We start from the raw sequence: 25,375 nt of genomic DNA on the forward strand, positions 1-25,375 counted from the left end.
GCAACTAATTTTAAAAGAAGTCAGGGGTATCTGTTGTCCGCACAGCAAACTGGGACTTCAGCTGTCAACGCAGTTTGCAAGCTGCACTATTCAGAGGGTGTGAATTCAAAACCTGGAAATACTAGAAGCAGGAAAGCAGTGTTCCTAGTCTCCTCAAATTTACTCTACCATGACATCATCATTTTGTAGAACATATTTTTTGTGGCACTGCCCTGCCCGCCTTACATTTGGTTTACTTGTTTGGGGTTTTTAAGCAGATCCCACGTGCATTAAAAAAAAAAAAAAAAAAAAAAAAAAAAAAAAAATTATTTTTGGAAGACAGTATTTTACAGTACATACGAAAATACTCTGGAAAAACATACAACTTCATTTACAAAACCACCAAGTTATAAAGAAATTACAATAAAGAGATAGCACAACATTTCTTTCATAGGATCAGAACTTCTCCCCACCCCTCAAAAAACCCTCATGCACTTAACTGGGTAAGCAGTGTTACCGGTTTACAGAACTGGAACTTCAGACTACTACAAGTTTTCATGTAACCACGTAGAACAGCTTTCAGGGTTTATCTGAAAACACTCTCTGCATGCCAATTCCTTTCAAGACTCTACCTTGCAGGTGGGTAGCAGTGTCACAACAGCCTTGGCTATTGCAATGTTTAAGTACATCTTCAGCTGTGTGTTCTGAGTTTAGCTTTCCTACCCAGCGACAACAAAAAAGCCCTCAAGTCTCATGCTGGAGCAGTCTCAAGACAAAAATCAGATACAACGGCATGGGACACGTCTATCATCTCCATACCTTGGTAGCATCCTCTGCTGCATTGTCTTCAATACGTCAATTATTTATGGGCCTCCATGGGAGGCAATACTTGTGTAGCGCGTGGCCGTGTTAGGCAGGGGACAGCTGCTAGCTGAGGAAGCTGAGCACCATTGTGATAGATGACCAGGAGTGTATGTGCCAAACGGGAAAATAGTTTAAGACAAGAACAATATATGCACATGCACTAGGAAAGCACAAATGAATACAAGCACGTTCATACACACTTGAAACCACAACGTGGTTGCAGTAACTACTTAACCTGTTTACATACATTCTGAATCCAAGTCACAGGGCAGCTTGGTTTTTGTGGCCTTTTCCAAAGCTGTTTCAGCTAGTGACAGTCAAGACTTTTAAAAAGACTAATAGGGATAACTCTTACAAGAATATATTTGGGAAATGAAGACTGAAAAAAGTTAAACTAAAAAGCATATTTTTGTTTACATCAATAAACGCGTAGAGTATTGATGTGAGGTAGTCTAGGCACTAGAAGAGTCCATTCAGCTTTTCAGTTAGCCCACTGAGTAAAACCCCTTCCCAATTACATTGTCTGTAGATCTGCTGCTGACATCTTCTGGATTGCCACCGCCTTTGAATGCTGAATCCTGGCCAGTTAACTAGAAGAACAGAACACACAGACTCAAAATTAATTGCTATACTGAAGTTACCTTCATATTTGAGTACAGCTTCCAGTCAACACATTAAACATATTAGTGGCCATTCTTAAAACAACATTTAGACAACACTACCCTTACCACACAGGAATCTCAAGCCTCGCAAGAAGTCGTACTACCCAAACCTTGAACTCTGTACCTGAAGTATTCAACAGTAGGTAACAGTTCTGCAAGCTGATTCTTTACAAGTGTCAAAATTGAGTTTTTTCTAGTTGTTCTGTGCCTCAAATCAGACGTCAAGCCACACAAACAGCTGTTTAAGGAGAGTTATGTATAGCAAGAAAACAAATCAAGCATTCATCAAAAGCCTCCACAAAAACAAGATTTAACAAGCAACTCCACACGGTCATTTCAGCAGTGGACAACCTGTTGAGTAGGCTGCTGATTTCTAAAGCAGCGAAACTATCAAGAGGCATTCAAAAATCATCTGCCAGAACAAGATTAGCTCATACATCCACATTTATAAGATTCATATCCTCTTCCTTTTGAGATTTGGGGTTTTTTTCTGAATTAAGAACTGCTTCCAGTTCATTGAGCAATCGGTCAGTGCAGTAATATACAAGTACAGTAGCATTTGGAGAGCCTGCCACCAGACCAAAAACAGTCACTAGTGCCAGATCTTGGGAAAAAAAGAATTGTTTAATAGCTATACAGTACGTTCAAGACAATTTCTCACACCTACATCCTAGTAAAACTAGCATTATGCTTAAATTTAGATTCCTGAATCCACTGGGGATGCATATATGCATTTCTTCTCAGTTATGTCATTCATTGCACATCAAGAATTAATTCTACTTCAAACCCTCCCTGGCCTAGCCCCCCTTCCTTACCTTTTCTCCGTCTGCTAGTGTTTTGGGGCGTTCTTCTGATGGAGGTGAATGAGGTCCTTCAGTGGTCACTGAATAAGGTCGTTTAGGTGCAGTGTTCTTAGGATCTGTAATTCGAGTCCCACTTAATTCGTGCTGTCCTTGGACAAAACGTGCTCCTGGTTGAGAAGCTGTGCTACGTCCTGGAATGGTGCTACCAACTGGAGGTCCCAATGTTCGTATTGCAACTGTAGCCTCCACTTCTGTAAGAGACACCGCGCTTCTAGAGTTCAGCCATGAAATTAAAGACTGCATTCCACCCACTACGTCAATACATACTTGAATCAGGAACAGGAATGGAGGGTCCCTTAGACACTGATGGCACAGCTACACGAGGTAGCTTCTCTCTCTTGTTAGCACCGTTAGATTTCTGGTACACAGCATTTCTGTAAGAGTCAGATGCTAGAGTTATAAAATGCTCGTTTGTAAAATACTATACATTTCCTTTCCAGAAAGCCCATGCAAGACACATGTCTATCTTCTTAGCTCATTGTCACAGCTCTACCAAACAACAAACTCACAGGCAATCTAGCACGAGATCTTCATTTTGCTGAACTTCAGACCGCAAATTTAAACTTCAGCCTTTTTTTTAGTCAGTCTCTATGTACTTGTACTGTCTTCCAGCTTAGTATATCCAGCACTCTGTACTGCTTTTCATGAATGTATCTGCTCTACCTATACAGGCATCCCATTTTATTTTATTTTTAATGCTACTCCTACAGTACCAAATGGTCTGAACACAGCAGGCATTACACATTTGGTACTCTTGGGCTATTACTCTCAAGATTACATATTCCTCCTGGGCTGAAGTAGCTCATGAACAAGCAGACCTCCCAGGAAGTGACACACACTTTTACTGCCCGAGTTCTCATACTGCTGCACCAAGGCAGCAGCAGCTCTAGTGTTGCTGTGATCAAGATCAGCACTTCAGCAGAACATCATACTGCTTGGCATTAACCATACTTTTTGTTAGAAGGAACAAAATTACCTACATAAAAAACACTCCGGCTTCAAGTTACACACTAGCCCAAGGGGATCTACATTCAAGACCAAATAATTCCTCCGGTATCCACTTCTCCTTTCTTCTGACATGTCTTCCTGTACATTAAATTCATTTTTTCAAGGATTTCTTTAACCTGCCTCCCCCCACGTGCCCAAAGGAGATGACAGCTTTGTTCCTGACGCCATTAGAGCCCTCCACATGCTTATGAACAACACAGATTCAAACAGGAAATCCTAGACCTCATTCACATCGCGAGTCAGTTAAAAAGCAGCTTCTTCACAGCTTTAAGGTTATGGTGCTAACCTTTCTCTCCCGGCTGTAGAGGTGTCCACTTTAGAAATCTTATGTAACAAAGAGGAATTATCTGGTGTTCTGGAGCCCGTGTCTCTGGAACTGTCCAAACAGCTTCCATCTGAAGAAGTCCTTTTGCGCTGAAGCCCACCAGCATTTTGACTAGTACCTGGCATGCTTTGCTGAAACAACAACATCAAAATAATGAAGTCTTCAAGTAATTATTAAAGCAAAAAAAAAAAATATTGCCAGAAGAGCCCAATTTTTATTATACCTTCTTTCTTTTCTGTAAGGTTTCTGCAGGCAAAAAATGGTGGAGGTGCTTTCTCTTCACATGAGCTGCCTCGATCTTCATACCTTCCTTTAGCACACTGAGGTAGTTAGCCTGGCTGTAAACTAACAGGAAATTTAGTGTTGTAGCTTAGTGGGAATGTTTGCGTTGGGTATTTGTCAAAGTTACACATGGTTTTGTTAGAAACAGCAAGCCTTGAAGTCTGCCCAGCCCAAACAAAGAACAAGAAGTTGTCTCAAGATGAAAGTGACCCCAGGTGCCCATTTCACATCCAGTACAGACCAGATACGTAACAGCTATTTTAAGTTCAAACATGCATTTATGTGCTCAGTTACAGCTGTGGTTTGCTAGTCATGCAGCTCACCTCTGAGCTGATTTTAACCTGAAGGAGATCATACTCCTTAACCCTTAGTTGTCTGGTTGAAGATAGATCTCGATGACTTTCTGAATCAACCCAATTGTGCTCAGCTGATGAGAGAACAGACACCTTACTCAAGATTCAGACTAGTTTTGTTTATTTGATATTTACAGTGGCGATTGTGCGTTTTTTTCCTAACAGTTCTGTAACATCATACAACTTTTCAGTAATTTAGGTGTTAAAACTCTACCTGTCCAAGACAGACTGGATTTGAAGGACATCTGACTTATCAGAACCACTACAATTTAAACCAGTTCTTCTTAAGTGCCTGCAAACAACCTTTCATGCAACTAAAAAACGCTATACTAGCACAGCAGTTTTTACAGAATTAAGGCACATTTAGACAAGTTTAACAAGCCTGTCGTGAGCATAGCTGGAAAGTCAGCTTACTAGCATACAGAGTGGGAATCAAAGGAAGGACATGCAACCCAAACAAAAAGGCTTACAACAAGTCTTTCTGCAGGAGATCTAGAAGTGAAATAAAAGCACAAATATGAACATTCACACCAGCAGGAACAGTTGCTTCAAAGTAAATTCAATAATGTTTTTATGGAAAAGTGAGATCAAGTTCATTTAACAAAAGCCTTCCAAACTGTGAGCCTTATACTCTTGAGCCCATCAACTTTGCCCTCTAAAAATATTCTCTCAAAGTCAAGGCACATGATAAAAGCTTTCTTGCACGTAACTACTGGTCACTCCCACATTTGCCAAAGGATATCACACCTCTCAAGAAATACCTTTTCTGGCCAATCTCTCTGCGTTCAAACCCTATATCTGAAACACACGATAGGCTGTGCTTCACTAAACTGAGAGCGCACAGCTCTGCTAATCAAGTCTGTGCACAGAAATACAGGATTTAACATTAGTTCTAGCCTCTCAGCAGTACACAAACCTTGTTGACGTGATTTACATTTGCCACAACATTCAAACACAGTGCCACTGGATGTAACGTACAAGACAAGCATCAGTTCGGGTAACAGTGCAAGTCTGAGGAAGTCACCCCACCTGGCCTGAAACTCAGACAAGCGTTTTGATGCCTATTTTCTGTGCTTTTCTCATATCCCAAAGCGTGAGCTAAAAAGAAGGTCCGCTTTTACTGCATTTACTCATGTTGTCTGAGCAACACAACACACAGCTCACGCTGGTACCATGGAGAAATGTTTGTTTGCACTGATGAAGAGTTTAAAGGAGTGCACTGTTTAGAACTTTTTGTCCAAACACACTTGTCACTTCAGAAGAGTAACCCGATTTCCTTAGTTTGTCATTATGATAGCAAGGCATGAGCCTCACAGCACACGTGCACTTCTGAAAGGCACAAGAGCAGTCAGCTTGGGAAGAAGTAAACAGACTGTGGAAAAGACCTATACTTTCAGACGACTGCTCAGCCCCAACCCCCTTTATTCTAGCATTATCTAACAACGCTTGCGATATTACTTCATTTCTGCATCTATCAAAAGGAATAAAGTAAGATGAACATGGAGCTCGACGTGCAAGACTGCATGTCGTTACGATGCGACCACTCACTGCCTTTCAAAGTTCTGGGATGGTATCATACACAAACTGTTCTTTTGGAAACAATACTGTCAACAGGCATTCACAACTTATTTTAGAGCCTGATACAGTTAATTCCCACTTCCAAAGTTCAGCAACTGACAACTGCTTTTGACAAGTGTAGCTACACCCAGTAAATGGACATCTCTCTCCTGGCTTCACATCTGACTGTCCACTTCAGGAATCGCAGTTCCTTTCTGATCGTTTACCATGACCTGCAGAACTGTTATTTCACATATGGGATATGGTATATAGGACCGTAGTACACACTTTTGTTTCAAGGTGGACTTACATTGCCAAAGCGTCAAAATAGTATGTTTCTAAGGCTAATCTTCTACGTGTCACGCGCTACAGAAATAGCTAATAGCTAATACCAGAAGGAAGCACAATTCACTTTGCGAAGCAACTTGCACTAGAATAAAAAAATATGAAACCCTACGAGACTAGAGCAAAATAGAGGCTTACCTGTATCCTTGAATGACTGTATAACGCACGTTAAATCAACGTTAACACTTTCTGCATTTTCCACTTTCCTAAACACGATTCCAAGAAACCACATTGACACATATCCACTCCTAAAAAGACAGAGTCACAAATCTATCATTTATGCACAGATGCCAGTTATTTGGGTGCTAGTATCTACTCTCAAGAAGGGATTAAGCAAAACAGTTTAGTTGTACGCAGCAGCTAAAGACTGGAGTCAGCCCATACTCAAGTTCTCCGAGAACTCCTCTCTCAAGTTCTCCCTTCTTTAAAAAGATCCTACATGCTCAGAACCTTGCCCGTCACACCTCGTACCTACCAAACAGTAGGTACGTAACTGAGCATCTCTCACAGGTAAGCTGAGGTGAAGGAATATAAACAAGGTACAATACATCAGCCACACTTCAGTTCAGAAAAGTAATGAAACTCACTGTTTACAAAGTTCTCGGCTGCCAGGGAAAGACTGTGGCTTTACATGTGCAATAGATATAAATTCATTCCTCTCCAAGTTTCCAACCAGCACACGAATTTTAGATTCCACAAGGCCAATCCTGATAAGAACAAGAGACATTTACTCATTTTTGACTGTATCCAGCACAGTAGTTATATGCTTTCTTATAATACAATGCTAGTACAAAAATGCTAACCAGTCAGTAAGTAGTAAGTTTCATTCAGCTGAGCAGATACTAGATATTTATATCACACACACTGGAGCTGGAGATGTTTCCAGGGACATTGGAGCTTCAAAGTTTCCAAAGACAGAGGCAGTAAGTAAGTTTAACTTGTGCTCTTAACAGGTCAGACACAACACTTCAACATACAACCTGTGATGAAAATATCAACAAGAAGCAGATTCCCAGCACCTCTGGCTGCATTTTGAAGTGCAGCAAAACTTCTTTTTTACCCCAAAGACCAAGGAGAACAACCGTTTAGAAAAGGCTCGAGCACAACTCTTCCATTACACCTGAGTAAAGAAGCTATTCTTCCTGCAGATTGACCTGTGAAAAGAGTTTACCCTCTTCCAGCCAAACTGAAGAATACAGTTCCTTTAATAAACAAACGATCCAGTCAACACAGTCTCATCAGAGACTTACCCAAGAAATGTATCATGACCACAAAGGCTATTGAAGTACTGGCATTTTACCCTTCTACCTAAAACACTGCTACCCTTGAAAGCAGTCAGAACTCTGTACGTTCTTCACAAGTATCTTATGTTGATGAACAACAGAGATGTGCCATCTATTCCCAAATCCATTCAAGAGCTGGTGAACTAAACTTGTTCTTAGAGCAAACGGAAGCAGGTTTGTCTTCTGCTTTTCATTTTCCCAGATGCAAAACTAAGCCCCGTTTGCTGCCATTTCTGTCACTGCAAAAACGTCAGCTTTTACTGCAGCCAGAACTTTCCTCATCTTTATTGTGAGATACAATAAGCCTTCTTCACTTCAAACATGTCACATTAAAAACTATTTGGCTCTAAGCCCTCTGCCCATAACTCCTTGTTGCATACCTAACTGTGACTGACATCAAGCTGTAGCTGACACGATTTTTAAGTGAACAAATTAACAAGTTCAGGTAAGAGGTATTACCTACTAGAGCTATTTTTCAACAGGAAAGAAGATGTCTTTCAGAGGTAGCACAAGAATTAAATCATTTGCCTTAAACTGCAAGCCAAACCCTGAAGTATAACCAAAGTGTCCTCAGAACAGGGGTCTGGTACACACAGCTATTTTCCTTGCTTACTTGAGCAAGGCAGGCAAAGCACTCGTTTCTTCAGAATAAGAACACCACACACATTACAGTACCTTAATTCCTCACCGTTTCCCCTTATTTCAAGACTCACAGTTAGTCAGCCCATTCACACAGGTTCAACAAGTTATTATTGGCATGTCTCCCTTGAGACAGTGACAAATACCATGTCAGAAGCAGTCATGTTCTCTAACCACAGTTGAAGTGGTTCTCACATTACCTTTCACAAAGTAGATCAGCACTCCTGCAATTTACCTATCCACTACCAAGCATGCTGAGATGATCATTTCCAGCACTAAACACAAGATGCCTGAGCACACTACTAGATTAAAACTCAGTAAACACTATTTATCAGCATTCAGGTACTCTGTGCAGACGGTCAGGTTTCACCCCGATTAAACAGCCTTGTTTCACTTCACTGGAGAAAAGTAGGCTCTGGAACAGGCGGACTACCTAACCAGAGCAACTTAGCATTGAGTGCAATCTAGTCCTAAATTAAATATTACATCCAGTAAAAAAGCTATGAAACCAAGTCTTCTAAGGCTCTACAACAGTTGTCTTCAAAGTGTCGGGGGGGACGTACCCCAGGGGGTGCACAAGACAATCCACTGGGTCCAGGAAGAAAAGATTAGAGCTTCAGTAATGTGTACGTAACTTGCAAAGAAGTAGATATAGACCGCAACTATGTGTTCAAAAATGACTATTTTTGTTGTTGTTTTGCTCACAGGAGTGCACAAAAGTTTGGAGACCACTGCTCTGTAAGTCAGTAAAAGATCAAGCTCTCCAGTGTCCACTACGCATCTGATGACATCAAGTAATCCCCATTTACTTCAGTCTCTGCAACAAGGAACATCTTCCTAACTGAAGTAGCCTTGGGTAAGTAGTCTCCTTAGACTCCTGGCATCTGCTTCTCCAGATGACACAGAGCATACGCACACTAACCCTCTTTGTTCCTTCTCATCATGACTTAGGTCTTTAGGTTAACTTCTTAAACAGCAAGATAACTTATGCTAACTTCCCTTCACAAGAAAGCTTTTAGTTTTGCTGAGGAACTGTCTACTTAACTCCGTACTGTATTCCATGCCTAGCTGCACAGTCAAATACTTTATTTTTGTGAACTGTATTAACCAAATGAAGCGCAACACTGAACTGAGCGTCAATGATGTATTGAACCCACACTCAAAGCAAGACTTACCACTCCAAGTGATGCTCTTTAGTAGAGGCACTAGCAGTCAGCACAATATAATGTCTAGAAGAAAAGAAAAAGTAACATCCTAGCTCAGGACTTGATATTCCTTCAAATGAAACCAAAACTGCCTTAAATGTATAGAAAATGACTTCCAGACAAGACACATTATATCCTGCAGGCAGCACAGTATTAACTGAAGAAAAACTGATTACATCCTTCAGAATTGCGTTCTGCTGCCTTCTGAGTATCAGAGCTGATTTTTTTTTAATAAAAACAGTGTCAGTGGCAAAACACAAACAGTTTTTCTATCTTCCCTCTACTTATCCTTACCAAAATTCCTATGACTACCTCCAGCTTCTGAAAAACAAACATATCAATGCCATCTCGTATTTCGACTGCAAGCTAAAACTCACTATGCTAACCAGTACGGCAATCATTTCAAGTTCAGGTAACAGATTTCATACATACTTGTATTTCTGAAAGAAGCCCAGTGGTTCAAAGAGCTTTGACCAGTCTGATTTTCCTTGGAGAATCTCATTCGTGACTGCAAGACCTACAATTAAGGTTGAAAACCTTACTACCATTTTGTTTTTAAGACTAGCAGAGCGTGATAGAAACTTCATAAGAGAAAGGTTTTGAACAGTAATTGACAGATCAAAACGCAGGAATTCCCTTGACACAATACAGGCCTACTACAACAGTTCATTGTAAAACTGGTCCCTTGTTGCCTGCAACAGGTATACTTCCCAGAGAACTCTTCTGCCTAAAAGGGCACAACACCACACGGAATATAACCAAGTCAGGTAATGTGGTTTCATATTGCAAGAATTACACCTTTTAAGCAGTTAATAAGCATGGAAAGAACTTTACCATGTCTGAACTCCTCCACCATTACCGCTCGCGTTGATGTGGATACGTTGTATGTAGAGTTCTGCTGCGGATAGGCTGGGGTGATGATAGGCATTACGTGGTATCGGTCTGATGGGTTCACCTGTGATGTTAAAACAATTGTGCTCGGCACCAGCAGCTTAGCTTAGAAGAAAGGTTAAAGGCTTCCAAATTCCATGTCTACATACCCTGGGGTCCCATACTGGTAAATTAAGATTGCTCTCTTCCTGTTGTTTCAGCAATACAGGTCTTGGCCACTCCCTAAACAAGAAAAGCCAGGAACTGACCGTCCATTTAAAACTCTGCCATGTAATTCAGGGTAGGACTGAATGGTGTTGGTCTAAATCTTACATAAAGAACCACCTCAGAAAGTGTTACTGCTTTACGCAAATCAAAATAGTCATAAATAGCTCTTACCATTCTGAAAAAACCAAGAAGAACTTGTTCACCAGAGTAGAAGCCAAAGCGTTTGGGTAGAGTTGACACGTTCTCGCTACTAGCACAGCACAGGAAACCCCACCAAGAAATCCCAGCACGTTGGAGTAAATGCCACGTCCTACAATGCAGACATTGTCCTTAGCCTGTAGTCTTCCCATGCCCAAGTATAGTCCTTCAAATTTACAGCACCACCTTCACAATCTATAGAATACCTAGCACCCTTCAGCCTCCAAGTCAGTTATTTTTGCAGTGCAACGAGGCCAAAACTGTTGGTCCTTACAGCGATGAGAAAAAGAATCGGTACCACACCACTTCCCAAAATGCTGCTACTCTGAAATTTGCCTGCATTGCTACAGCTACTGCTTCACTCCAACTTCCCTTAAGAAGAAGGTTCTGCCATTCTTCTAGCACTTGCTCTAGTCACATGCGCAAACGGTATTTTCTTATTCCTTATCTATCAAGCTTTTATATCTCACTGGGCATTTTTATCCTTTCTAGTCAGGTTCCTGGTAAGCAATGCAGCACCTTGTCTTGTAGGCACTCCCCTCATCTCCCCACTCTACCCCCATTAAAAAAAACACAGAATCTACCCCACGGACAGTCCTTGAATCTAAACCAAAACACAGGTTTTGAACTAAAACCTGTTATCTAAACAGCTATCCAAAGATGAAGGACTTCTAACGCTATTGTTTTTTCAGCACGAGGTGCCTCTGAAAAGTTTAAAGATCACAAACAATCACATCACTCACGTTTTGCCCACAGTTTAACTGCACGGAGCGTGAGCCGGAAGTTCTCTTTATTTGGCACTAGGTGCAGTATTTCATCAGTAACTCTGCAGCCTGTAAGAAAAAACAGTTGAAGTACAGCACTTCCTGGTAGCAGGTACAAGTCAGTTCTGTGCTATACTGGATCAATAGCTTACAGTTTGTCCTGCAAGTCTATGAAAACAAGTTTGCATTACTTGCTTTGTATTACCTTAAAAATCAGAGGTTACACATAACCTTACAGACACATAACATAACAAATTAGAGGTCACACATTCAGTATCACCTCAGGCAACTGGTGCCCCCAACAGCTTTTTCATACTTTAGACCACAGCCAACAATTTTCAATAAGGCCCTTCTACAGGATTCCGAAAGCTAGGTTTCTTTCAACAGCCAGGAACAATTAAACCAGTCCGTGTTAAACAGTGAGCAACTTCGGCTTCAGGTATTTTAAATATCCTTTTTTTTTTTTTAATGAACTACCACACATTCTTCTCTATCAAGTGCTCTACCTATTCATCTGAAGCAGCTTCTGTGGCAAACTGGAACACCACACACACCCCAATCAAAGAAACATGAAACACAGGTCTATCTAAACACACAACTTGAAACAGCTAAATCTAAGCCCACTCGCCACCTCCTCAGATCTCAAGTATACAGGGGATCAGTTTCTGCATCCTGTACAGAAACTTGGGGTGTGTAACGTGCATTCCATACCAACTTTAGTAACATTTTCTTGTTAAAGATGTGCAAATATGCTTACCATTTAAGCTCCGTATACATCTTATATCCAGGCTTCTGAGACACGAGTTGTCTCTGAGATCAAGATTATCAGCAACAGTTGGCACAGACAGTCTTGCAAACACGAGATCAATCTTAAGAGGAAAAAAGTGCCAACCGTTAGAATGCCCCGCAGTCTGCAAACAGCACACTGGTGGGGGACAGTTCCTCAAGTCTAAAAAGAGTGGTTAACATTTGTATTTAGAATTATGTGACTATAGATACATCTCCCAAGAGATTTATTTGCCAGAAGACTCAATGTAATTTCTAGAAGTTCCCAATTTTATTTACAAAGCCTTCACTGCATCACCCCTTTCTTTTTAAGCCAGGGAAAGGAAGAGGGCATTTTAAGTTGGAAAAGATTACTCTAGACTTAGAGTTTCAATCAAAAGGGAACTTAAAATTATTCACAGAATTAAGACTTAAGTTCAGTCACCTCAACTATCCTTCAGCAAAGGAGAGAGCATTTCCTTTATGCAGTAAGCCCTTTTGATCCTGAAGTATCTGGATTTTAGTACAGTCTGAGGCAAGAAGATTATCCTGTGAAAGTCTGTACCAGATAAAGGCCACAAAAAGGTCACTGAATAAATCTCTTCGTGATAGTGATACCAAGCAGTAACTTGCTTAGGTACTACAGCAGGCAGGTCTTGATTCATTGTATAGGATGTATTCAAGATAGCTGGATTCCTGCAGCTGACAAACCTAGGCGGGAGTCAAATGAGTACTTTCACTTTCCCTTTTCCAGATTGTTTGTCCCATGACCACTTCATTTTGGATTTGCAGCAAAACATTTAGTCTGCTCACATGATTCGTACAGTGAACTACACTGTACACATCCCTCTGTAGGTACCTAGCTTGGCAGAGCTAAGAAGACTTAGCAAGGACACCGCCTCTGCTCCCACTCTGCACGATCCTAGGGATAAATGCTATTCAAGCAGGCTACCCTGGTCTACAGCACAGGCCTAGAAAAAGATGTCCCTGATGCTCCCATGCCTGCTAGGCTCCCTAGGGGCTTATTTTCCTATAAGCTCCCGTTCTACTGCAATGTCTTCTCCTCGGATACGTTGCGGTCCAATATAGCACAGTCACAGCTCCCTGGAAAAGTTATCCTATTCCAAAGCAAGAAAAAATTTACCCACTTAAAAAAAATAAACAAATGCTTACCTCAATGCCATCAAACTCAAACTTGACAACTGGTACATATGCATCTTCAACTGCCTGGAAAGGAGAGGATAACTGTGTAAGAAAACATGGTTTGCTACTTTAATGTTTCTCCTGAACTACGACCAAATGCAGAATTTACACTGCTAACTACTCAGTATAAAGACTGAGTTGCTTCCAAACCAAAAGAATTGTTCCTAAGCTGCAAGCAGTATAGCAAGCACTAAGATGGTATAATACTAGCTTTAACAAGTTATTTAGCCAAGAGATTTGGAGGCTGATCATGTATTGTAATGAACAAACAGTGCACAATGAGCCATCAGCATCAGAGGTTGTAAGGTACTTACCTTGGTGGTGAGGAAGAAAAGCAAGAGATTTTTGTAGCTATCTTACTACTGGTTAACATCCAGAGAAAGCGAGGAAATTCTGTCCGCGTTTGACAGCACGCGCTAGCCTCCTGTATTTTTATTTTCTACCATGCCTGAGATGCTATCAGCTACCTTATGGGACAGTTTTCAATTTTGTAGACCACTTGTCAGAAAGGTGCCACAGCCCACTGAGTCTGTCTTCGGTCACCTAAACAAAGGCTCATTAGCTATGCATATGAAGTCTTTCAAAATGTCTGCACAAGGAAGACCAGGCAGAGAGAAACACTTCTCAGGAGTTCGGTTCTATACGCAAGGTACACAACATGTGCACCAGAGGGTCATTTTACAAGGCAGTTTTGTATAGTCACAGCACAGCTCCTATTGACTTTATGCAAAGCTGACTGTGCGTCTCTTCTACAAAGTCTCAGGCTGAGTAGCCAGAGAAGAACAGGACCAGAGAAGAATGAATTAGAGGTCCTAAAGTACACCCAGAGGAACACCATGGCAAAGGTACTGACAGAAACCTTTCCACATCACATTCAACTTCCTTAGCTCTCAGGCTGCCCCTTCCTCTACCTGCATGCAGTTACCTTCTTGCCAAGCCCCTTGCTACAGCTAAGATGAAAGCAAGGCTCCTAGGGACAACCTTGCTTTTGGATACTATAGCCCACTCATTCCCAAACCATGGGTAGGGGAGAAGTGAACCACAGAGATTCTCATTGGACGTACAGTCATTGGGGAAGGGAACCAAAAGCTTGACTTCAACACTTTCCTGCTGCGTAGACAGTATTTTACAAGGGGCTCAGAAACAAGTCCCTCTTTAATTTTGGTCTGTAAGACAATCACTACCAATAGGAGTCTTTAACAGGAATATTCTTATTGTCGGAGTTGCACAATCTATCAAGGAGAGAGCTTGCTTACTCTTAGCTTTTTTATTTCCTCCTGACGTTTTAGTTTTTCAAAGAACGACTGAAAGAAATCCGATCTTTCTACATGTCTAGGAGCAACACAAGCCACATCTATGTCAGCACCTGCAAAGAGATGCCATTTCTTCTGTTACTGTTGGAAGACACTTTCAAACATTACAACTATGACCAGACAACAAAAGTTTACCTTTAGTGTGTACTCCAAGCCTGTAAGAACCAAACGTAAATATTTTGCCACCACCATTTGCTACTACTGAAGGGGGAAGATTCTGTGGGTAGAAGAGAAAGAGTTTTCTGGAGAACAGAAGATACACGTTGACCTACGTGCAAGTTTAACTAGCATATAAGTTACTTAGGAAGACTACAACAGCCTCCATAAACAATGTCTTCTCCCTCCCATACCGAGTTGTTAGTCTAATAGACTGATACTGTTTTTCTGAAGGGAGTGCTTGCAACTCACAAACAACAGCAACAAAAAAGGTGAGTAATGTAGCAGTCGCTTCATCAATTTAAACAAATTAAGACCTATTATCAGTCTTCCCTGCAGCAGACCCACGTAAATTAACACCATCTAAGAGCCATACCAAAGGCAAGTCTAGAGTAATAATTTCAAACTAGATTGAGTGCTGTAGGCTGTCTGGGGCAAGTTTACTGCCCAGTTACCATCTATCTCCCCCCACAATGTCTTGTTTCAGCTTTGTTAACCGCTACAAGTCAACTGATAGAGCCACTTCACAAATTTGTTCAGTGCCCCAAGGACTTGAAGGTCTTCATCTGAAGTATCTTTTATACATTATTTCAATGGCTCTTACTACAGATCTCCTTGATACTTAAGAAGGAAGTTAAATGTTGAACTTTAGCATAAATCCTAGTTAGTATCGCCTTTGGAAGAAACAAAAAGGCTTCAGCTGTTTTGATAAGGACCTATCAAAAAACCTTACCTTGCTCTCACCAAGTTCTGAAATCCATTCTTTGACCAAGTGATTCAGTCTACCAAGAACGACCAGCCTGTAAAGAAAACTCATGTTAAGTTTGCCTTAAAAAAACCCCCAGGACATTAACAAATTTTACAGTCTTGTTATACCTGTGATTCAGTTCTTCCTCCTCTTCAAATACCCCCAATGCTTTCATCGCTTCAAGCAGCTTCTGAGTATGAATGGAATCTATATCTGTAGGAGGAGCCAAGCTAATTGCAGAAGTAATTCCATAGTGCCTTGGAGGCTGGTTCTGCAGCCTAGGAGTACTGGGGGAGAAAATAAAATACCAAAGACTCCACAAAACAAAAAAACAAAAACCAGCAAAACAACCACCACCACCTTACTGCAAAACACCCTTCCGCTTACAGGTTTCCAAATCAGCTTCTGCCCTTTTGCCCAGCATTAACATAAATGAGGGAAAAAAGATCCTGCTTATGGTTTTTAGATAATTTGACCTAACTTAGAAACTACGTCTTTAAAAAGCACTTGTGGATATAAGAAAAGATCCAAGTTGCTACCATCTGAAGACAGCGTATTTGCATTGCGCTAGACAGTTAGAACTGATCGCCAGGAAATGAAAAGGTTTGAAATCCACTAAGGGTGACACTACGTACAGCACAAGTTTTGGACACATTTCAGTTTCACAGCACTTTTGAGTTAAGGTTATTCCCATCAGCTTCCTGATCACATTAAACAAGACAATTTAACACTGGCTTCTTTTAGTTCAGTGTATTTGCTGTGCTTCTACTGATTCTGAAAGGACATTATAGTTGATTGCAGAGCAAGGACAAAGTGGTCTGTTAAACAGAGTTGTTGCAGTAAATTCAGCATTACCTTGGTTTTGTCTATGGAAGAGGATGAAGGAAAACATCAACCAATCTGCAGCTAATGTTGCTAGCAGAGCCTTGTGCTCTTAACACAGCGTTCCATTTTTATAGCTCAGAGGCTTAGCTCTACATACATCTGGTTTAATCTAAATCCAAGAGATGTACGCAGAGCAGCACAAGTTAAGCTCTGTTTGTAGAAGGTGCTCAAATCTGCTTTAGCTAGCTCACTGCCCAGTTAGGCAGAGCATTACCAGCTGAAACCAGGAGAGAGAAAGGAGTGGCACAGGAGGTAAGAACTGTACTTAATGGATCAAGGGTCTCTACAGAAACACTAGTAGCAAAAGGGGACACACATTAAAAAGGTCTACAACTCATCGTGCTTGTCAAAGAGTCCATATCCAGACCCTAAGGCTACAGGGATTAATGATGGCATTATTCAAACCGGCTATTTTCCTACTTCACAAATGGACAGCTCCAAATCTTAGCTGGGTTAGTCAAGAGACGCTTAGAACTATTTAAGGTATCTGACCCACTTTGGCTGGAATGGGATGAGGAAATGCTCAAAGGACAGCCTCAACACTTGATTTTAAAAAGATAGCTTATTACAACTCCTTATTTCTAATTGTTGCCTTTACTCTGCCACTGAGGGAAGATGGATTTCTCTCTCGCAGAGTAGCTTTGTCCAACTAGAGACATAGCTTTTAGTCACCTAGTGGGCTCCCCCACCCCCCTTCTCTATGAGCTCATTTTTCAAACTTTTTTCTAGGCCTTTTCCAAAAAGCTGGAGGGGGTGGGGGGTGGTATTAGGACTGTAGTCCTATTAACTAGTCTCCCCAGTCAGAACGGCTGTTTACTTTCAAGTGTAACTAGGCCCTGACCTAATTTGCCTTGCCTTGTTTATAGGCATTGTCAACTTCCACTTCATAAGCAAAAATATTCCTAATGCGTATTTTCCTTCTTATGATACCATTTTCATAACAAATACAGAAGGAAAGCCTATGTTTAATTGCTGTGCATTACATCTAAATTAAAACGCCTACAGCAGCAACTTCCTACATGCTTTACGTATTACTTGCAGCGTACAACTTGCACTTCAGAAAGTTTGCACAACACAAGAATGGCTTCTAGACTTTGCTAGCATCCAAGATCTTTCCAGCGTACAGAAGGCCACCACCTAGCTGCCTTTCATTGCTCCATTCTTCCTACAGAGGCTATAATTAGAGACTGACATAAAGGACAATATCAATGAGATATATCTGATATTATGAAGAGCCAATTCTTTTAGTCAATAGTAGATATTTTACAGCTGCTTGCATGTATTACTGAAAATTTGATCTCACACCTTAAAAGTTGAGGAAAATGGCACTTGGAAAGTTTTACTGAGAGAGTGACTTATGCCCAATAGAATTCGTTCCCCTTTTAGAATTAATTAAATAAATAATTAAAGACATAAAACCTTCCTTCTCTCTCTCTCAACTGTACCAGGCTGCCAGGCATATACAAAGAAGAGATCTTATGGGACAAAGTAGCATACGTGGCATACTACCTATTCCTCCACCAGCCTTCTGTTTAAATGAGAAGTCTGTGGCAGTTTAATATTTTGCCAACTCTTGCTATGATTTGTCCACCATAGGGAACACCTCCAACATACTTCTGTTGCGAGAGATCCCAATTTTGTACAAGAAGTTCAACTGATTTGTTCCAAGGTTCGTCGCTCCTTTATAGCTTCACAAAGCTGCGAGCCATTTCTCCTGCATACTCCGAGAGACAACGGATAAGTTTACACTATTACAGTTCAGGGAGTTGCCTTCAGCCATCAGGGCGGTGTAGGAGCCTTCACCGTGAATGCGTCTCTCCCACTCATGAGGTTGGCTTGCCTCCAGCCAGGTAGAAATGTATCACTCCAGCCTTTTCCACCCTCACCACTTGGGAGGAGGAATGACTGCAAATTAGCTCCTGAACCCCCAAAATTGATAGCACAAACCAAACCAAACCAAAAAACCCCAAGCAACAAACCAACCAAACCCAACCAACCAAGAAAACCCCCAAACCCCATGACCTTCACTGAAGTAAAACCACCTACACCTCCCATTCCTACCACACAAACTCATGCTAAAAATAGCCTGCAGACACCTGCTGGCAAGCTAAAGCACCTTGTTCCCGACGACAGCATTCAGAGAAAGCCACCTTTTTTTCTGCCTTGAAGCTGGGTTGGTAGCCCGAGAGCAGCACCCAGCCGCAGGCCGTTACGAGCTTATGGTGACAACGCAGTGCCGAGACACGCACAGAGAACCTTACGCATAACTACGTTAAAACCAGGGGCTCTGACAAATTTTTCTAACCTAAATGATTCTATGACTGTAGGGTTCAATTATATGGAACTTAGTTACTGGGCCTGAAAGTAGCTCATGGTCGCAAGAGCGTTCCAGACACCTTTAGAAGGCCTTGAACAGAATAAACAAGAAGATAGAAGAAGAAACATCCCAATTAGAAGAACACAGGTGCACATTCCACGATAAAGGGAACTTGGCACCAACAACCTCAATCCAGGGGCTTATCTTGGCCAACTGGACTGAGACAAGTTTCGCATGCTCTAGTTAATCTAGCCAATTATGTCCTGTGTTTATGCGCGTGTACAGAGCGAGTATAACTAACTGTATCTTATGTTTATACGCGTGGACAGTATCGATACAACCAATCACATTTTATGTTTGTGCGCGTGGACACCAAATGCTTGCATGCAGCAGCCAATCAAAGCTTCTAAACAACTTAGAGAATTGTATAAGAATGATCAGCTAGGCTCAATAAACTGGCGACTTTAATCATCATATTGGTGTTCTATCGTCCGGGCCCCGCATGGAATAACCCTAAACCCTACATATGACTCTATAAAGGAGGTGCTTGTCTCGTTGGGTTGGTATTTGAATGAGCCGTTGGTACTGCTGTTGGTACCCAACCTGATGACAGGTTTGCAGGAGATGGGGGATATCCTGGAGGGGGGACAGTGTACCCAGCAGACGGAGGCTGACCAGGTGGCAACTGAGGAGGAAACGGGCTTGGTGGTAGCCCCGGTGGAAGAGGAAGCGCATGGGGTGCTGGAGGATACACGGAAGGTGGAGGCACAGGCACAAAGACTGGTGTTGATGCTGGTAGTGTTGGGGCCCGAGTCCTTTGGGTACGTTCACTGTTCGGGCGGCCTCGATTTGAGCTTCTAAAGAAACCCCCACACATGCGTCACGGTTTGTTACTCTCTCTCCCCTCATTTTAAAGAGGAAAGCCAATGAAGCGGGAGCGTGGTGGCAAGCACTTCTTGTTCTCAACTGAAGCCTTTTTCTCCCTGCTCTCTGTTCATTTGAGACTACACTCATTTCTTGACCCTCCTACTAGCCTTCCACATCCTCACCCCCAACACTTCCCTCAGTCTGCTCTCCTCAGACTCAGCTTTGCGACTGTGGATGGAGGCTGCCCAGGCTTAAAAGAGACTCCCATCTCGCACGTGCCAACACTTCACGCTTCTGATCTGCAAAGTACTGCACGGATAGTAACTCATCTTCTCCCAAGCTTCTTTTATCTTCTTCCACGCACGCTTCCTACGTTGTTGCCTCACCATGATGTATTTGGCCTGCTCTTGTCCCCGACTTGTTATTCTCCTGCTTACTCAATTGGAGATTTTAGACAATCTGTGGGATGGATCCTGGGGTTTGTTTTGATTTAAGATTTTATAAACACAGGACACCCTTACATTCTATCTATCTATAACACATATATACCAAAAGGAAGGACTGACCTGACCCTGCAATCACAGATAAAACAGACTCCTCTCTCGCCAACTGAGAGAAAGCAGCTTGGCTATTTGGGCTGACTACACCGAAGACATTCCAAATGGTCATAACAGAACAGCGTTGACTTTTCCAAGAATTTGCTCAATCAGCATCAACTAAGTTGTTAGAAAAAAAGAATGTTGGAGGCTGACTCCTACTGGGAAATCAATTTCTACAGCCCTGTTCAGCCAGTAACCAAAAGGGTGGCTTTCCACCTGATCCTTTAATTGTATTTAATTTTGATAGGTAATTCTGGTTTCCTCAAAAAGACTTCCTTTGTCAGAGTCCTCTTCTCAATCAGGTCCTGGAGGTTTATTTTAAATAATTTCACTGCAAGCACAGATCCCCCTTCTTAAAGCCAGTTCAAATTAGGCCATTGAAAAATTAACGAGCGCTTGTATTCTCCACAACTATCTGTGCATACTTACTGCATTATGAATCAGCTGTTGCAGAAGTTAAGTGCTACGGCCTCGTTTAACAGCTTACAAGTAGTAATACGTTGAATTTCTGTAGAATACTTACAGTTCCCAGCCTGGTCTGCCACCCGCTGAGCCAATTGTACTGCCTCTCCCCGGATGACCTTTTGGAGTGGAGAGAGGAAAAAGCAAAAAATCCCATTCAGTTGATCTGAAGATAATTTTTTGAAAGGAATTCTAAAGTTACAGTTCCTTACCAGTGGTGGGTATTGACTGTCCTTGGGGGCCCAGACAACTTGCTAACGCTGCTTGTCTTCGCACAGGAACCCGACAGCCCTTGTGAATAAACGCAGACAGTTGGAAAAGAAGCTCTACTACAATATAAGAATCACTGCAGCTTTCCTTCTCTTCCAACAAACTGCTGATTGACAGAGAGGAAGATGTAGATGGTTCAGCGGCACTCACCAGAACAGCGGGAGGTGTAACAGTCATGAGTGGTGGTGGAGGCGGTGGCGGCTGCTGCTGCTGCTGTTGCTGCTGCCGAATCTGCTGATGGAGCCTTTTTGTGTAGCCAGTTCCACTTCTGAAGTTGCTCACAGCCTAGAGGCAGAAAAGCATTTACAAGAAGGTACGATGAAACTTCAGCAGATATACAAACAAAAGCCTTCACAGAGGAAAATTACTCGTGTATTCCTGTAAATGCCATCAATCCTAAAAGAAACCAACATACAGATGTATGAACACGTCACATTGAACACTGATTCTAATGACTGGTAGCTCAGAGGACCTGAATTTAAAGTACTTCAGCGTTAACGCCAAATGTGAAAGCGAGGCAATCGTGTTCAGTAAGAGCGGGACCTGAATTTGCCAGATCGTCTCTAAAGAGTCGTAAGCTTCTGTGACAGCAACAAATAGTGTATTTGAAAAGTCAATTTAGCCTTATTCAATTACGCCTTGCTTAAGGAGATGTAAATTAATATTTTCTTCCCTTTCCGCTTTTTACAAATAGCCTTTTCTTACAAGCACTTTATGTAAAACTCGTTACCTGGCGTAGGCACTTGTTGGGAATTAAAGCATTGGGCGAAATATCTGTCTCCTGACACGTTGGGCATATATGGTCCTCAGATTCCAGTAATGCTGTTCTAATACCTGTGTAGAATTAGAATAATCAAAATAGCATTTAGCCAAACTAAGGAAGTTTTGGGGGTTCTCACCAATCATAAAGACATGTATATGATTAATGGGTGAATATGGTCTTGAACTGAGAGCGTGAAGCTATAAATGTTCAACAGTGTAAAAAATTTCTAGTATGCAGCAAATAACTATACAGTTTTGTATTTCACCATTGGAACATCTGAAGATGTAGCGTAGGCTGTGTCTTGATGTTGCAACTAGTCTTTTTCCCCACTATCTAGTACAGCGAGAAGTCCCCAACCTCAAGGTTAATGAACAAAACGCATTTCAAAAAAAAACATTAGTAGGTTCAAAAAACCATTAGGAGGTTCGAGTTCTGAAGGTTTTAACCAACCCTCCCGTGGAGAAGAATGTGGATTAAATGCCTAACTATCCGTTTGTTGCAGAGCACTGTAACTCACCAGAGTTGGCTATATAATTTTGTATGAGACAAAGGGCTGTGGACAAACTAAAAGCATTCAGTATCTAATACTGTAATCCCCTGCACAATTAGCCACTCTCCTCATACGCATCCTTCCGCTTGTAAAGAAGACTTAACTAGGTACCTAAAAAGGGGAAAAGGCTTCCTGGCTTTTTTCGCCCTTGATACCAGAAGAGCCCTTTCCTGTTCAGGGTATACTTCAGCATAAAATAGAACTGGTAACAAAGTAATTTTGTTCCCTCCTCTTTCTGCTTTCAGAAAATCAGATGCGAGTCTACAATTAACAAACATGGGAGTAACACTTACATTTGTCACAATAACTGTTGCCACAGCAGGGAATAACAGCTGCATCAGTCATTATGTCCTTACAGATGAGACATGACAACTCCTCTGGAACAGGAGCGTCTGAGGTGGAGGAAGAGGAGGAGGAGGAGGAGGAGGAGGAAGAAGAGGACGGCTCCTCTGGTAAAAAGGGAGGCTTCTCCATCCTTCCTCTAGCATAAGCTTCCCTGGAGGAGGGGTGGGGAAGGAAAAAGAAACGAGTTAAAGATGGGTAGAGGAAAACTTTTCCAAGCTTTGCATTTTCTCAAAGCAAGAGAAGAGATGGAATTCTTCTCGCTCCACATTAGCCTCCTAAAAGGTAGGCGCTTAGTTTAAACTACTTTTCTATAGCCACAACACTAGAAGAGGGAGGGAGGAACAATCTTCCTTCTGCAGAACTCTCCCATTCATTGGATCAACTCAGAAAGAAGCTCGGACTAGAAAAATAATCTTTGCACAGCTAGAAAGCAGGTGAAATGAATCCCACCTCTCCTTTGCCAGAGGATGCATGTAAATTGCAGGCTCAGCATTAACGTTAGTCTCCGAGCAATTACATTTTATAAAAGCAAGAAGTCTATGTTACAGCTTCTACAGAAGGAGATCCATGACGGAAAACCAGAAGTGCTACCATGGTCATTTTAAAACAGCCACTCCTGTCAGCACACGGCAGTATTTTCTCACTGTATAGCAACAGGAAAACTTCAGTCTGTTTCACACATGGGATTTCAGAAAAGTCAGAGGGGGAGGAAATCTCAGTCCAACAGCCATCTGTTAAACTTGGCAAGAAGCCTTTGAAACATAAAACAGAAGCAAAATGAGCTTTCAAAGAGAACAAATCCACTGTAAACGCTACTGAAATGTTTTGCAGAAACACAGATTCTTGGCATACCACAACTTGAACCAAATTCCAGGGACACGAACAGTAGGACCACCCTCTTCTAACACTAGAAAGCATCACAGATTTTAAGGTTAAGATACAATGACAGTGCTTCCTCCCCTGTAACGACAGATGCTGGCCAACTCGGTGGCATTGCCACTCAGATATTTATGCGTGGTTTCTCTCGTTCGCTTTTTGGTCAGTCCACTTAATTCCACACTTACGCTTTCATAGTTGGTACTGCATAGTTTCCAGTGTTTGTCAGCATAGCACCCTTTGTATCGGGTACCTCTAGCACAGAACTCCTTGGAATTCCTGTGCTCTTTTTCATTCTGGCAACAGACTCAAAATTGGTGTCCTCTTCAGAAAAGAAATGCAGACGTACCTCAAGACCCACACTTAAAATGACTTTCCAGTGATTATTTTAAGCAGCAAAAGCCTTTAACCCTCTCCTTTTACCTAGCGTAAGGGATGCTCAACTGAAATACTTATTCTCCTAAACAAATATAGCCAGGATGTTCCAAAGGCTTGAGCAGGGTTTTCAACTCAAGCGACATTCTTTGGCTTAACTTCAGGTTCCTTAAGGGTGACATGTCCCTTAGCTCACCATCCACTCAGAGAAGAGACACAAACCCGCTGCTCCTCCTCCACAGCGCAGTTCAGAGACACTAATTCGGTGCTCTGAATCACTCACTGCAGATACCTACATTCACTGTCCATACACGTGAAGTTTGAACTCGGACCTCACGCATATACCCTCAGTGACTACGCTTAAATGGCATCAATACTCAACCAGGGACTTAGTGCAATTAAAACACGCAAATATTCAATAGATGGGGCAGAGAGAAATGTCTTGGGTTTGTACAAAATAATAAAAACTGTGAACTGCCATTAAAAAGAGTGGAAAACAGAAACATTTCCACTAATACTGAAAGATATAAAAACATGCATGAAAGTTCACCCAGGAAGACCTATGGATATATTGAATGTCTACAACCTAGGAAAAAGAAAATTTCACACTTATAATTCCAGCTTCCCCTGGAATTTTGAAGGCCTCTGCAACATTGCCATACAACCTCTGCATTTCACCCCAACAGAAACAAGTCTTAATATGAGTATCCATGTATTTGTTACGTAACTGCCAAGGTAAAACAATTAAAAACTAAGTAACACCACAAGTCCCCCACAATCGTACCCCATTTGTCGGGCGGTTCTTTATGTAGTGGCCACGTTTTCTGCAACGAAAGCAAGCAGATGATGGCAGAGGCGGACCCGAGGGTTTCTTCGGGTAACTAAATGGTCTGGGGGAAAAAAACAAAGAGGTAGGCATGTGTCTCTCTTGTTAAAACAAACATCTCTGCAATTTTTCCACAATCTGCAAAGATCAGATTGGACACAATCAACACTTACTTGACTGGATCGTATTCACAGCAGGACCCTATCTTCAAAGCTTCTATTTCACCTTCTTCGGAAGCACTGGCTTCAGCCGCACTGGCAGTCTGTTTAACAGGCAATTATTTGACATGCACATTAGAAACACATTTAAGCCCACACAGCCAAAGACAACACCGCTCACCCGATCCTGCAAAGAGCAGCACAACGCTAGCTGAGGTTGCATGAAAACAGTGGCTTACTGTCCTGAAGATGTTCTGGGGAGTCCTTACACCACTACAGGGTGTATATGTGCCTCTTAACCTACTTGAAAAGAGCATTCGAGGGCACTCAAAACCTTAGGCTCTCTTTGGGCCTCACATAAAGACTTGTGTAACCAATCCAGTTTTCTTCCAAGCAGGCTCAGGCCACATCCACCAAAAATTACCCTGTCCGGTATTTTTAAGCTGCTTTTTAAGCTCCAGACGAGCTGAAC

At 41.9% G+C, this 25,375-nt stretch overlaps 2 protein-coding genes across 5 annotated transcripts; both read right to left on the bottom strand.

Annotated features, from left to right (window-relative positions):
• Positions 1 to 2,624: 2,624 nt before the first annotated feature.
• On the bottom strand, positions 2,625 to 9,766 carry LOC138690608 (poly(A) polymerase gamma-like). The gene is made up of 7 exons (XM_069810663.1): positions 9,743 to 9,766; positions 9,336 to 9,634; positions 6,826 to 6,945; positions 6,377 to 6,486; positions 3,925 to 4,046; positions 3,663 to 3,832; positions 2,625 to 2,742 (listed from the first exon to the last, which is right to left on the bottom strand). The coding sequence occupies exons 1-7, from the start codon at positions 9,764 to 9,766 to the stop codon at positions 2,625 to 2,627; spliced, it is 963 nt and encodes a 320-aa protein (XP_069666764.1).
• A 224-nt stretch (positions 9,767 to 9,990) lies between these two features.
• LOC138690411 (poly(A) polymerase gamma-like) lies at positions 9,991 to 25,375 on the bottom strand. 4 transcript variants are annotated; one of them, XM_069809355.1, is made up of 15 exons: positions 24,704 to 25,375; positions 22,617 to 22,819; positions 21,161 to 21,844; positions 20,953 to 21,031; positions 20,802 to 20,859; positions 15,739 to 15,897; positions 15,596 to 15,662; positions 14,842 to 14,923; positions 14,650 to 14,759; positions 13,364 to 13,417; positions 12,183 to 12,294; positions 11,405 to 11,494; positions 10,635 to 10,773; positions 10,406 to 10,478; positions 10,003 to 10,320 (listed from the first exon to the last, which is right to left on the bottom strand). In XM_069809355.1, the coding sequence occupies exons 3-15, from the start codon at positions 21,185 to 21,187 to the stop codon at positions 10,144 to 10,146; spliced, it is 1,227 nt and encodes a 408-aa protein (XP_069665456.1). In that variant the 5' UTR covers positions 21,188 to 21,844; positions 22,617 to 22,819; positions 24,704 to 25,375; the 3' UTR covers positions 10,003 to 10,143. The 4 variants fall into 4 exon arrangements, with proteins under 4 accessions (XP_069665459.1, XP_069665456.1, XP_069665458.1 ...); XM_069809357.1 differs by lacking the exon at positions 24,704 to 25,375 and adding an exon at positions 23,313 to 23,562; XM_069809356.1 differs by lacking the exon at positions 24,704 to 25,375 and adding an exon at positions 23,186 to 23,562.

This window comes from Haliaeetus albicilla, chromosome 22 (genome assembly GCF_947461875.1).
Source record: "Haliaeetus albicilla chromosome 22, bHalAlb1.1, whole genome shotgun sequence".
Taxonomy (NCBI): domain Eukaryota; kingdom Metazoa; phylum Chordata; class Aves; order Accipitriformes; family Accipitridae; genus Haliaeetus; species Haliaeetus albicilla.